This window comes from Erpetoichthys calabaricus, chromosome 18, assembly GCF_900747795.2.
Source record: "Erpetoichthys calabaricus chromosome 18, fErpCal1.3, whole genome shotgun sequence".
Lineage (NCBI taxonomy): Eukaryota > Metazoa > Chordata > Cladistia > Polypteriformes > Polypteridae > Erpetoichthys > Erpetoichthys calabaricus.
Window position 1 is genome coordinate 47,555,787 of NC_041411.2, and position 12,349 is coordinate 47,568,135.

The 12,349-nt window shown below is 36.1% G+C and overlaps 1 protein-coding gene across 1 annotated transcript in view; it reads left to right on the forward strand.

Moving 5' to 3' along the window:
- The window catches only part of dcp1b (decapping mRNA 1B), a 191,758-nt gene extending 179,658 nt beyond the window's left edge, over positions 1 to 12,100 (forward strand). Inside the window, exons 9-10 of the mRNA XM_028824370.2 lie at positions 5,899 to 6,144; positions 11,399 to 12,100. Coding sequence (XP_028680203.1) covers positions 5,899 to 6,144; positions 11,399 to 11,497 — 345 coding nt within the window. The 3' untranslated portion in view covers positions 11,498 to 12,100. The remainder of the gene's footprint in view (positions 1 to 5,898; positions 6,145 to 11,398) is intronic.
- Positions 12,101 to 12,349: the final 249 nt, after the last annotated feature.

The following is a 12,349-nucleotide window of genomic DNA, read 5'->3' on the forward strand; positions in this document are numbered from 1 at the left end:
TTCCTTGTGCACATTCCTTGATCCAGATAGGGAGATTTTTGTTGGAGAGTATGTATCTTGTAAAGATTCTGAGAAAAATAAGTATAAAAAAACATTCTTTCAGTCAGTGTAGAGGCATTGTATGGTTATGCAGCTATAGGTACTTCAAGGGATGTGCTAATCTGTGTGTTTGACTTCATTCAGTTGCTTATACACCCCCAAACGCTCATCAGAACATTTGACTATTTGAGTGTTAAATATTTAATCTTAACCTTAACAATTGATTATTAATAAATTTTAATACAAGCAAGAGAAACAGATAGCAAACTGTTATTGATGTGTTAGCAGACAGCATGGGTTTTAAGACAGGAAAAGGAAATCCAAGTGAAGGCAGGTTAGGCTTAAGCTGTTTAATAATGTTGCACAAACACTAGAAGTTTTTCTTTAGACAGAGAACCATAGACACGAGTAGTGTAGCTACCAAGTAGTGTGGTGAACAGTAGGAATTTAGGGATCTTCAAAACTCGACTTGATGTTATTTTCGAAGAATTAAATGGATAGGACTGTCAATCTTTGTTGGGCTGAATGACATGTTCTTGTCTAGATTGTTCTAATGCACTTACTGTGAGGGTGGAGTGGAGTATGTTTTTCAACCTATAACAATAGAGAATGTCTGAAAATGAGATTATAGACTTACTCCAGGCCCAATGATGTGAACCGTGAGTTAAATTAATTCTATTTGTCTGAAAAGCATCTTCTATGACCGACATATGAGAAATAAATTATTTTGTAGACAGAAATTAGGGAAATATTGTCATTAGATTTCTATTCATATTGTATAGGATTTGGTAAGTGTGAAGTAATTCACTTAAGAATTAAAAATTGGCAGTCCTAATGAACGTTCAGGTCTGTGTAAAATATAACAGTATATTGCAGTGGAATATTATAATTACACAGTAACACACTCTAGGCTATTTACTGCAACTACTAGTTTTCAGTGAGGTGTAAAAGTCATGGTTAGTCCTATGATATTTTGATGACATTTCATTTTCTTAAAGAAATAAAAAAAAGTCCAATTTACCCAAGTTTGGGAGGATTTATTATTATAGAAAATGTCTTCTTTCTGAGCTCGGGAAAGGTGATTCCAAAAGGCAGTTTTAATACTTAATTTGGGCTAGAACTATACAGAGCAGTAATAAGGGTGGGCAGTAGTTATTACCAAAAGAGCAATCACACCAAAAATAATTAAAGCGGGGTAAAAAAATTTGTAGGAACCAAGGTATCAGAGAAGATGACAATTAAGATGTAGATACATGAAAAGGAGCTTACTTGTGTTGGCAATTAGCTACATGAAGCTGGAAGACATCCATGCAGTGATGTCATTGATGCCTCATATGAGCCCAGGAGTAATGTTCACATAAAGCTGGTTATTGTCAGGATTGACTGCTGGTTGAGCAAATGTTCATATTATATTTGTATAGATATTGGAATTTATTTAAATTCTGTTTAACCACCTGACTGACTCATGGTTACCTGTTAATTTTGTGATGACATAGCTATACTAAAAATATCAGATTGTTGCATCTTCTTATCACCTTACCTGGGACACCTACTTTGTTGTTCACCATGCATGGACATAATGCAGAGTAAGCATGTGCAGGCAGTTTCTGTGTGGCATGCACACACTGGTGTGTGTTGTCACAGCAATAATCTTTTCATTAGAAAACTGGCTAAGAAGTAAAAGGTAGTTTTCCGATACTAAATGGAATCTTCAAAAACTTACCATACCAAAAGTTCAACCAAAACATATAGTGCTTGTTTATGTTGTCACATACTGACTTTGCCAGAAGTACAGGGAAGAGTACTGCAGAATACAATAGAGAAATGTCCTGGAAACCTTTTCACCCCCACCACTCATAAAACCTTCTGTACTGTGGCTTTTGTTTTCAAGTATCTCTTTGTTTATAACAGGGTAGCCAACTCCAATCCTAGAGAGCCACAGTGGCAGCAGGTTTTTGTTCCAACCCAGCTGCTTAATTAGAAGCCACTTCTCGTGGCTTGTTAGTGTTTTAACTCTTACCACATCAGTTCATTCTTAAATCATAGATTTTTTTTTCCCGTTCTAATGATATATGTATTATCCAAGTGATTTGAAGCCTAAAACAGGTGAGTATTTTTCAGTTCTTCACTTTCTCTTCAATTTCCTTCTGAGTACTTAATTAAATCAAATAGTAAATGATGAATACACACAGATGGAAGTGGAGCCTAGCTAGATGCAGAACGGCCGGTTCCTTTGTCATTTTCATCTTATTGCTAATAAAGAGCAGTTAAAATGGTGAATGTTGCTGTTTAGGACTGAAATAAGCAATTAAGGGTTCAAAATCTTAACAAGTGAGTCAACTAAAATGAAGCAGAAAAATGTCACTTGAGCAGTAAGTACTTCATCAGCAATGAATGACTTCTAATAATCAAACCTGAAGCCTCTGCAGCTCTCCATGACAGACGTTGCTCAGCCCTGATTTAAAGAATCTTAAATAGCAAATAAATTAAATGTAGTTAATTAGTAACAAATAGTAGTCACTAATTAAGAAAATAGATTGTAAACCTGTAACCACTGTGACTCTCCAGGGGACAATGTAGGCCACCCCAAGTCTATAAGTCCCTGGTGCTTTAGATCGTCAATATTGGGTGGCATAAAAGGTCTTGCTAATCATCAATAATACACAACTGTCTGTTCTATCAGGAAATTAGTTACTTGATACATTATTCATTGTATCACGTATAGACTATCCACGTCTAGCTGACTGTGTATTTTTCAAGCATTTTACTTTTTAAAAATGATGTGAAATTCTAGTTCTCATTCTTGCTCCATTCCTTAACTGCAGGTTCTCTGTAAATTGGCAGCAGTGTAAACATATGAAATTCCCAGAAACTTGTATTTTCGCTACCATGTTTCCCCAAAAATAAGACAGGATCTTATATTAATATTGGCTCCAAAAGATGCACTAGGGCTTATTTTCTGGGGATATCTTATATTTATTCATGTACAACAATATACAGTTATCCAAAAACAGTCATGTCATCTTCTTCTGGAATATCGTCATAACTCTCCACATTCAAACCCTGAATTTCTTGCTACTCCAGCCGCTTTTAGGATCCTCCAGGATCGGTGTGCATGCTTCAATGTTTGATGAATGGTTCGATGTGATGAAGCAAAATGGCGACATACAAATGCATTTGTGGTGCTTTGATATTCAAGCATCGCATATTCCCCAAAGTAAAGACAAGATACATTTTAAAAGTCTCACATACCATCTTCTGTGCCGTCTTTTTTTTTTTTTTTTTGTACCTTTACAATACCATTAGAATGTACGGCGGTGTTTTTGAGCCACAGAGAAAAAAAAAAAAAATAAGGACATAATGAAAATGTCTATTTTATGATTAAAGTGGAATTTCAGCTTTAAAGGCAAAATGTCCTCTTTAATCCTGTAGTTTATTTTGTCATTAAAGTAGACTGTCGTAAACATCATCTGAAAACTGACCCAGTTGTTAAATCGCTACGTACTTCTGGGGCTTCCTCCTGACCTGACAGCAGCGGCAAGCAGCATCTCTAAACAGAACATATTAAATTTATAATATTCTAGTTCTCTGCACATTTAGAATTCTTAGATTTACAGTATACTTGATATCACTTTCATGATGAAATGCATTAAAATATGTATGTTACATTTTACAGATAAATCATTAACTTTGTTTAAATAGTGAATACTGCTAATAGTTACACATATGGGGTGGCACAGTGGCAGAGCGGTAGTGCTGCTGTCTCGCAGGGAGTCACGTCCCTTGTGATCCCTGCCTGGAGTTTGCATGTTTTCCTGGTGGGTTTCCACAGTGTGCTCAGTTTTCTATCCAAAGTCATGAATGTTTGGGGATTTGGTGAAGCTACAATGACGCCAGTGTATGTGTGTGCTTGTGTTCACCTTGCAATGAGCTGATGCCACGTCCAGAGATTTTGTTTCTGTCTTGCGCCGATGCTGCTGGAATGGGCACATCCCCGAATTGATGGATGTAATCATTAAACATCCTTTTCAGAGATATTGTGGCAAGGTGATATTTCGGACACACGCATCGCTTCGCGTGAAGTATAAACCTGGCCTTAGGCGCCTTACTTTTCAGCTGATGATCTTGACTAGGGCTTATTTTTGGGGTAGGTCTTATATTACCGAGCAGGGGATGCTATTTTGTGCACTGACATTTTTGTTTACTTAATAGCTAGACCTACATGTTATTACATCCCTTCACTCTTTCTGTGCCTAATTTTGAGTTTGACACAAGCATTAAACTTGATACCAAGATATACTGTTACGTTGTGTGTCATGTTCAGCCTGCAGAAAGCATCCAGTTTTTATGCAACAGCTAGCTGCTTGTTAATTTCATTCTCTTAATTACCTGCACTGTAAAGAATAAAAAGTAGGATGAAAGAACTCTTAACTGATTTTATTTCTCTTTCTCAATAGTTGCAGACTTAAGTTGTACTCACTCTGAGTGACAACATTTTATGAGGCAGGGCCAGGAAGATGAGAACAGAAACAAAATTAAAGAAGCAGGGGTCACAACTGGAGAGATGAACAACCTGGCATCAAATTTTAAACACTAGATACATTGTTAGTTCACCAGTCGTTGCTAAATTGAAAACCCATGTGACTCCTTTGTTTTATCAAACCCCAATGTCTAATCCTAAATGTGAAATGAAAAGAATGTTGCAGAGTTTAAAGCCCTTAACATCAGACACTAAAGAACATACTCAAGATATATTTTCATACTTCTCTAAAATCTTAGGCACTTGTAAACACATGGCACCGACTTTTGAAATGATGCCTTGATAGTATTGCTGATCACAATATCTGGGCCTGGGCCCCAGCAACAGATTGCCTCGTTATAACAACTAAAAACAAAATGTAAAAAAATAATCAAGTCAATACATGACCAGAAATTATAAATGAGTTCTTCATAGTCCAATATAGTACTAGGAAGCATCAAAAGGATAGTGTGAAATAAAATAAAAGGAAAAGTAATTCATGACAAAAGTATGGTTTGCACCCACATGTCTTGGTGGTTGGCCATTTAAGTCTGAATTGCATCTCAAGTGGTGTTTGAACTTTGTGTTAATAAAAAAGAATTCTATTCTTGAGCAGTCTGAAATGACACGGAATCAAAGAAATTAATTTGGGCTTTGAACACTGCCTCTTTTGTGACAAGTTTTGTTTTGCATTTGAATTTGTTTGCCTTACTCACATCTTGTGTATCAACCCTTGTTTGCCTGACAGCTCTTTAAATTTGCCCTTACTCTTTGCTGTTTCAATAAAAACAAGATAATCGGTCATTATTTTAGATTAAATTGTACTCAACGAAAGTTTGAACCCTTGAAAAATGACTAACTCAGAGTTACAAAAATGTGAATGAAGGATCTTTAGCCAAATGTCTCTTAGGTACCAATGGCAATTCAGCAATGCAACAAATAAGCATATACCCTTAACAAAATGTAGATTACTTCCATACTTGGTGATGAACTGGATTATTTAATAAAGAAGGTTATTGATTTCTTCTAGCTTAGTTCTTCGGTCCAGTGTTTCTGTAAATTGAAGAAGTTATGGACTGGAAAAATTCACCTTGGGTACCGGTATAGATGTTCATGCTCCCTTACAGCTTTGTCAGTTCCAGAGAAAATATCCTGATGGACTCTTTTAAGAGCTTGGATCTTAGGTGTGGGATCTCTCAGGCTGAAATTGACACTTTTTTTTTTTTAAATTAAAAAAATAGTGAGATATGCAGTATTCTGTTTAAAGCATACATTATCCTTTGTTTGGAGTGGCTTTGAAATTAATGTCCTTTAACACTGCTGTTAACCTTGTTACACAGGGGATAACATCTCTATCCAACCCTCCTGCTGTGTCCCCTGTACAACTGATGTCACCAATGGTATTTTGTCAGTCAAAGTCGACAAAGGTATTGGACAGTCTTCAGAAATCACCTCCTTTGACTCCTGTTGACTGCTGCCCAAGCTCCAACAATTTCTTTGCTCCAAACCAGACCACAGATTCTGTGAAGCTATCCAGTCCACTTTCCAAAATGGAGCTTCAGGGGACGCTTTTACACCTATTACAGGTACATTTGTTTTTATATACTTCTGCTAAGAGTGCTGATTTGTGATTGGTTGCTTACATCATTAATAGTGCTTTAAAGAAGCTTGGAGGCTAGATTGTGTGTACAAAGTGCACATCAAATGACAGCTTTTGTTGACAACCCCCATTTTCATGACACACCATTTTAGCATTTAGATATCCAAGCCAAATGAATAACAATATTCTCTTTGTTTATTTATAACTAACCAAAGCACTAGGCATTGCCTGGCATATTTGTATAATGGGTTAAGGTAAAAAAGCAAATTTTTACTTGTTTTTGAAATATTGACCCAGATCTGCACAACCTCTCTAATAACTATAAATTTGTCTGCTCTAATAAGTTGACAATTTGTTAGTTTTGTGTATGGATTTCAAAATTTCCGTAACTACTTGCTGAGTTGGAACTATGAGCACCACTTCTTTCTGTTTCCTGATTTAATATGGTTTCATTAATAGATGTTTAATGCCACATTAATAAACTGAATGCCTTGTTTAATTGAATCACTGAATGGCATGTAAACCAAGCAAAACTACTGGTTTTTGTGTTGTCCCCACTATTGGAAATACATGATGAAACATCATAAAATCCCATTATAACTCCCCAAAAAAATTCTTGAAACTCCATGAAACGGACATAAATACAAAATTTTCAAAAGTAGACATACCAGTTTTTGATTGACACGCAATTTTGTGTTGGTCCCCAATCACACCACAAACACCCCACCCCATGCTGTTATTTCAATTGGAATTGTTGATGTGCAAAGTAACCATCACTTAAGTAGGATCAAACATAGACAATATGCCAGATTAATTTCCATCCGCAGGACCGTTCTGGAATGATAACACAGTTTTAGTTTTGCACCAACCCTACCTTTACAACCCCATTTCTCAATGTATGAAAAGAAAATGTCATTGCATTATGGTAGTGTTTTCAAAAGTTAACCCTGGAATTTCTTTTTTTAACAAGAATTAGCACTAGAATCCCTGAAGCCTATGAAAAACGTTGTAATGCTGGGCCACCTTAAATTCCATTGCACCTCTTCCAGAAGAGGAATTTTTCTTTTACACAATTACATTGTTTAGCCCTCATCAAATCACACTTTTAATAATCCAAACTGTGAATGAAGTAAAATCTTTACCAATAAGTTAAGAGGGAAAAAAAAAATCCATTTTCATCAGTATCTTGTCAAATTCATAAAAAAGATAAAGTCCAAATGGATAATTTATATACTGAGTATAGGAATGATGTGGATTAAAGTAAAGAAATAGATAGATAGATAGATAGATAGATAGATAGATAGATAGATAGATAGATAGATAGATAGATAGATAGATAGATAGATAGATAGATAGATAGATAGATAGATACTTTATTAATCCCAATGGGAAATTCACATTCTTCAGCAGCAGCATACTGATACAATAAATAATATTAAATTAAAGAATGATAATAATACAGGTGAAAAAAAACAGACAATAACTATGTATAATGTTAAATATTAACGTTTACCCCCCCTGGTGGAATTAAAGAGTCGCATAGTTTGGGGGAGGAACGATCTCCTCAATCTGTCTGTGGAGCAGGACAGTGACAGCAGTCTGTCGCTGAAGCTGCTCTTCTGTCTGGAGATGACATTATTTAATGGATGCAGTGGATTCTCCATAATTGATAGGAGCCTGCTGAGCGCCCTTCGCTCTGCCACAGATGTTAAACTGTCCAGCTCCATGCCAACAATAGAGCCTGCCTTCCTCACCAGTTTGTCCAGGCGTGAGGCGTCTTTCCTCTTAATGCTGCCTCCCCAGCACACCACTGCGTAGAAGAGGGTGCTCGCCACAACTGTTTGATAGAACATCTGCAGCATCTTATTGCAGATGTTGAAGGAAGCCAGCCTTCTAAGGAAGTATAACCGGCTTTGTCCTTTCTTGCACAGAGCATCAGTATTGGCAGTCCAGTCTAATTTATCATCCAAAAAAATCATCAAAAATTTATCATCACAGAAATTGAGTGATGTTCATCATTAATTATTGGTTTTGCCTTTGACAATGCCAGTAATTATTTACATTAATTTTTAATGCTCCTACTTTATTTTCTTTTAATTTTCTGTAGCTGGGTTTCCTGCTGTCACAACATTTATCAAGGTAGTTAAAGCACACTCACTTTAAGAAATACAATAGTACAAGTCAGTGTTGTTCAGTGTTGGGTGTCATTGCTCTAGTTTGAGCAAAGAACTTTGTTTTTCCACAGAGTGTACTCTGTCTTTGCTATGTGGTCCTTTGTCCACGGTGGGGTGTTGTCTTCCTCATCTCACTGTTAGGTTCTTTGCTCTGTCCTCTACAACTTCATATGGAAATATGTAACTCCTTCTGAGTTCAGGTGCTGAAGTTCTTTTCTAGAAGTATTGTTGCCTCTCAGTCTTCTTAGACCAGGCTCAGTCACTTGCACAGAACTTAGTTTGGAAGAATAGCTATTAGAGCTAGTTTAGGATGTCCAAGGTCAAAGAAAGTTGGTGAGCTTTCTGCTTCCTGGAGAATGGGTGGCTTCATGTCCCAAAAGGCACAGAAGACATGCATACACCTGATTTTAAAGGAAGGAGTTAGCCTGTTACAGATCCACTACCTGCTCATAGATGTGTTACCTTGTCCATCAGAGTCAGCCAGAGTTCAGCCTGCAATTAAAAGTCTACAAAACGAGTATCTTTTTAGGTGTCTTTTCATCTGAAGTAGTCTCTGAAGACATGTCGGCTCCTCTCTTGTTTACAGTTTAGCCATTCAACATAGTGTTTATTCCAGAATTCAGGTGGGTTAGTGCAACTGCCACTTTATACATCCAAATAACATCTTCATTTAAAGTGGGAGTCCAATGAAAGACAAGTATTCACTGCTGATTCTTGAATTGGTTGCACCATTAACATCCTTTGTTACCTTAAAATGTTAAAATATTGAAAAATATTATGCCACAACAAATTAACATACACGGCACCAGCTAGTAGCTTCCAAAGAAAACCCTTCAAAAAAGCTCATCTTGCCTTTTGTCTGCTATTTCCTGTGAGGCTTTTGGTGGCTGAACTGATAAGACCATACTTCTCTAACCCCAGCAGCAATCTCCATCTACTTTTCGGGTAAACTCCCAGCCTGCTGAGAGATGCTGGTTCCACTATGTTCCGAGTCTACCCATGGTTGTCCTTCAAGTAGAAGGTGTGTGATTCACATCACAAAGAAAATGCCCGCATTTTCAATGGCTCATTTGGATCGAGAGCTGCAACAATTCTGCTCTGACATATTCTTGTATTGCTGAACCTGTCACGGAATCATGAAGTGTGAAATCAACATTCTTCTACAAAATGTACTTAACAGGGGCTTGGATATGCGTTCTGAATGAAGATAGGAAAGAATGGGCATTTGTCACTTCAGTACCATCACATATAACACTTGGTCTTCTGCAGCCACTGCGATTTTAAAATAATAAAAAACAAATCAATCTGTGCATAGTTATTTGAAACATAAATGCCAAAAATGAGTTTGGTAAAGATTTTCAGGATTAAAACTTTTTCCTATATGTAAGCCATGTAGTGATAGTGTCACACTACTGTAGTCTTTATATCTCCATTCCTCTTAGGGCACTCTAAGTACAGAGACCATGCTGTAATCTCATCAAACCATGCTCTTTTTACTTAAACTGTTAACTAACAGGAAAATGGGTACCACTCGAGAGGCTGGAGCAGTCTCTTAAGTAGAATTCTGTATCCGTCAAAGTAGTACAGCGACATGCCATTCCACTGATAAAGGAGTAGTACCTTTCTAGCATTTCCCTTGTGCTTCCTACTGTATATGCCTTGTAGAAAGAGTTGAAGAGAACCTTGGACATTAGGAAGTTAAAAATGTGCAAAATCAGTAACTTAAAAAAAGGAAAATCACTAAATGTAACTGAAAAATGAAGTGTGTTTTGCTTCTGTGTCTGAATTGATCTAACATAACCAGGAATTTATTTATATTCTGATTAAGATTGTTTATGTATCTTAAAAAGATCTGAGGCCCCAATACCTTTCATCGAGAGACACCAGTGTTAACGTCACTCAATTCAGAAAAAGTTTGTCGCATTGTAACCCTTTGCTTCTGTTGTGTAAGCCAACTTTAAATTTCCATTTCTTTGAGCTTGATTCCTCACATCTCTTGTCGGACATTATCAAAAGCTTTCTGAAAACCAAGATATCATGTGCAGCTCTGTGATTTTACCACTTTTTCACACCCTCATATTTTCAGCATATTTTTGGTCCAAACCGATGCTGACTGCTCACTAATACTCCTGTTCTGGAGATGTTATGGTCAGTTGTTCCCTCAGTGATTGCTTGCATTATTTTACCAATGATGCTTGTTAAGTTTACTGACATTTAAGTTTTATTGGATTAGCCGATGACTTTTTTTTTTTTTTTTATAATAGAGTTACATTTGCTAGCTTGCAGTCTTTCCATTTACACTTGTCTGTTTCCCTAGCTGACGTTCTTTCTTCCTTTCTAGCCCAATGCCACCGTCATGGTAATACTGATTTAATACCCACACACTTTGAATGTACTGTTGTTTTTTTTCCATGAAAGCGTGCTGGCTAGTGTTTGGTTTAACTGTCTTAACCAGGATTCTTTATTTTATCCTGTAATTTCTTCTTCTACTATAATAGGGTGTTTAAGAACAATAAGAAAGTGTTAAATGTGCTTAGTAATGCACCAACCAATGAATACCATACCATAATAAGAAAGGCAAAGTTTAAAAGTAAATATGTGGTCACAGAAGGCTAAGAGCTTGAAGGGCACGCCAGAAAACAAGACAGATCATCTCGTGGCTCATATTTACATTATACACAAAAAACTGTACAGTCCAGTTATTTTCCATATAATGCACCCTCTGCTAGATAGGTTAATTAAGAAAATGAAGTGGAAATGTAGCATAAGTTAATAAAATGAGCCTGGTTGTGTTTCATTATTATTATTTGTTATATTTTATATTGCAATGCAGATTTAGTTAAGTGCATTTTGCTACGGATATTTAAAATTGTTTGCCTGCAGTGGTCAGCACATTAAAAAAAGCTTAATATTAAACATCTGTAATGGGGTGAAAATTTAATAGCTGGCAATAGCTGTTTATACATGATTTGCATTTTAAAAAGTAATAAAAATATCTGAAAACATGCCATATCTGGTACAATCATGAAAGCATAATTGTTCTAATCTTTGTTTCTTTTTTAACAGAATGATGCCTCCTTCTTAAATATTATCTATGAGACCTACCTCTCAAGTTTAACAAATAACAAGTCACAGCACAACCTTCCAAAACTGGGTGATTCATAAAAAAAAAAGAAAGTGTGTAATTTTTGCAGGTGAGCTGTCTTGTGATTTTAAAAGGTAAACAGCAGAAATTGCACAAAACAAAAAGAATAATAGATGCTTTGGCCCTGGGGCAACTTGTCTTAAGAATTACATGAAGAAAGGTGTTCTCATGCCTCTTACCGTGCCTAAGCCAAGCAGAAGTGGTTCAAAGTTAAATTTAAATGGATATCAGTTTTAAAATTACACAATTTACAAAAGGGTGATAACTGGACACTGCACTTTGGACTGGCTGGATGTCTTTAGTTATTTTTATTAATCCTTTAAATTATTACCAGGAATTCTGCAAAGAATGGCATGCTTTTACAGCAAATTAAAAAAACAGCAATCAATATACCTTTCAAAGAAGGTACACTATTGTAATAGAACTTTGGAAAAGATGCAAACTAACTTTTATTATAGATGATTAAGTAAATTTTTTGCCTTTTTATAAATATTTTCTTAAATGGTGTTTTAAAATTATGACAATCTATTGATTTTTTTACTATTTTTTGTAATTTGATGCCAGGGTTTCATGATCTTGGTTGTATATAATCAATAAACCCTGATGGTTGATAGTTGGCGGTTGTATTTCTTTTCTGCTACAGTATACTTCCTAACTCCAGTAGAATGTGTTACTGTTCAAACCATAGCATGTTGTGCAAGTGACCTATTAATAGTACATTTTTCATTTTATTTTGATTAAGATAATTTACCAAGACATTCATACATTAATCCATTTCATTGGCAGTGGGTGCCAGAGACTGTCCCAGTAAGACTGAGCACAAGTCGGAGGCCACCATGGAGAAGGTGCCAATATATCACAGAGCAGACACA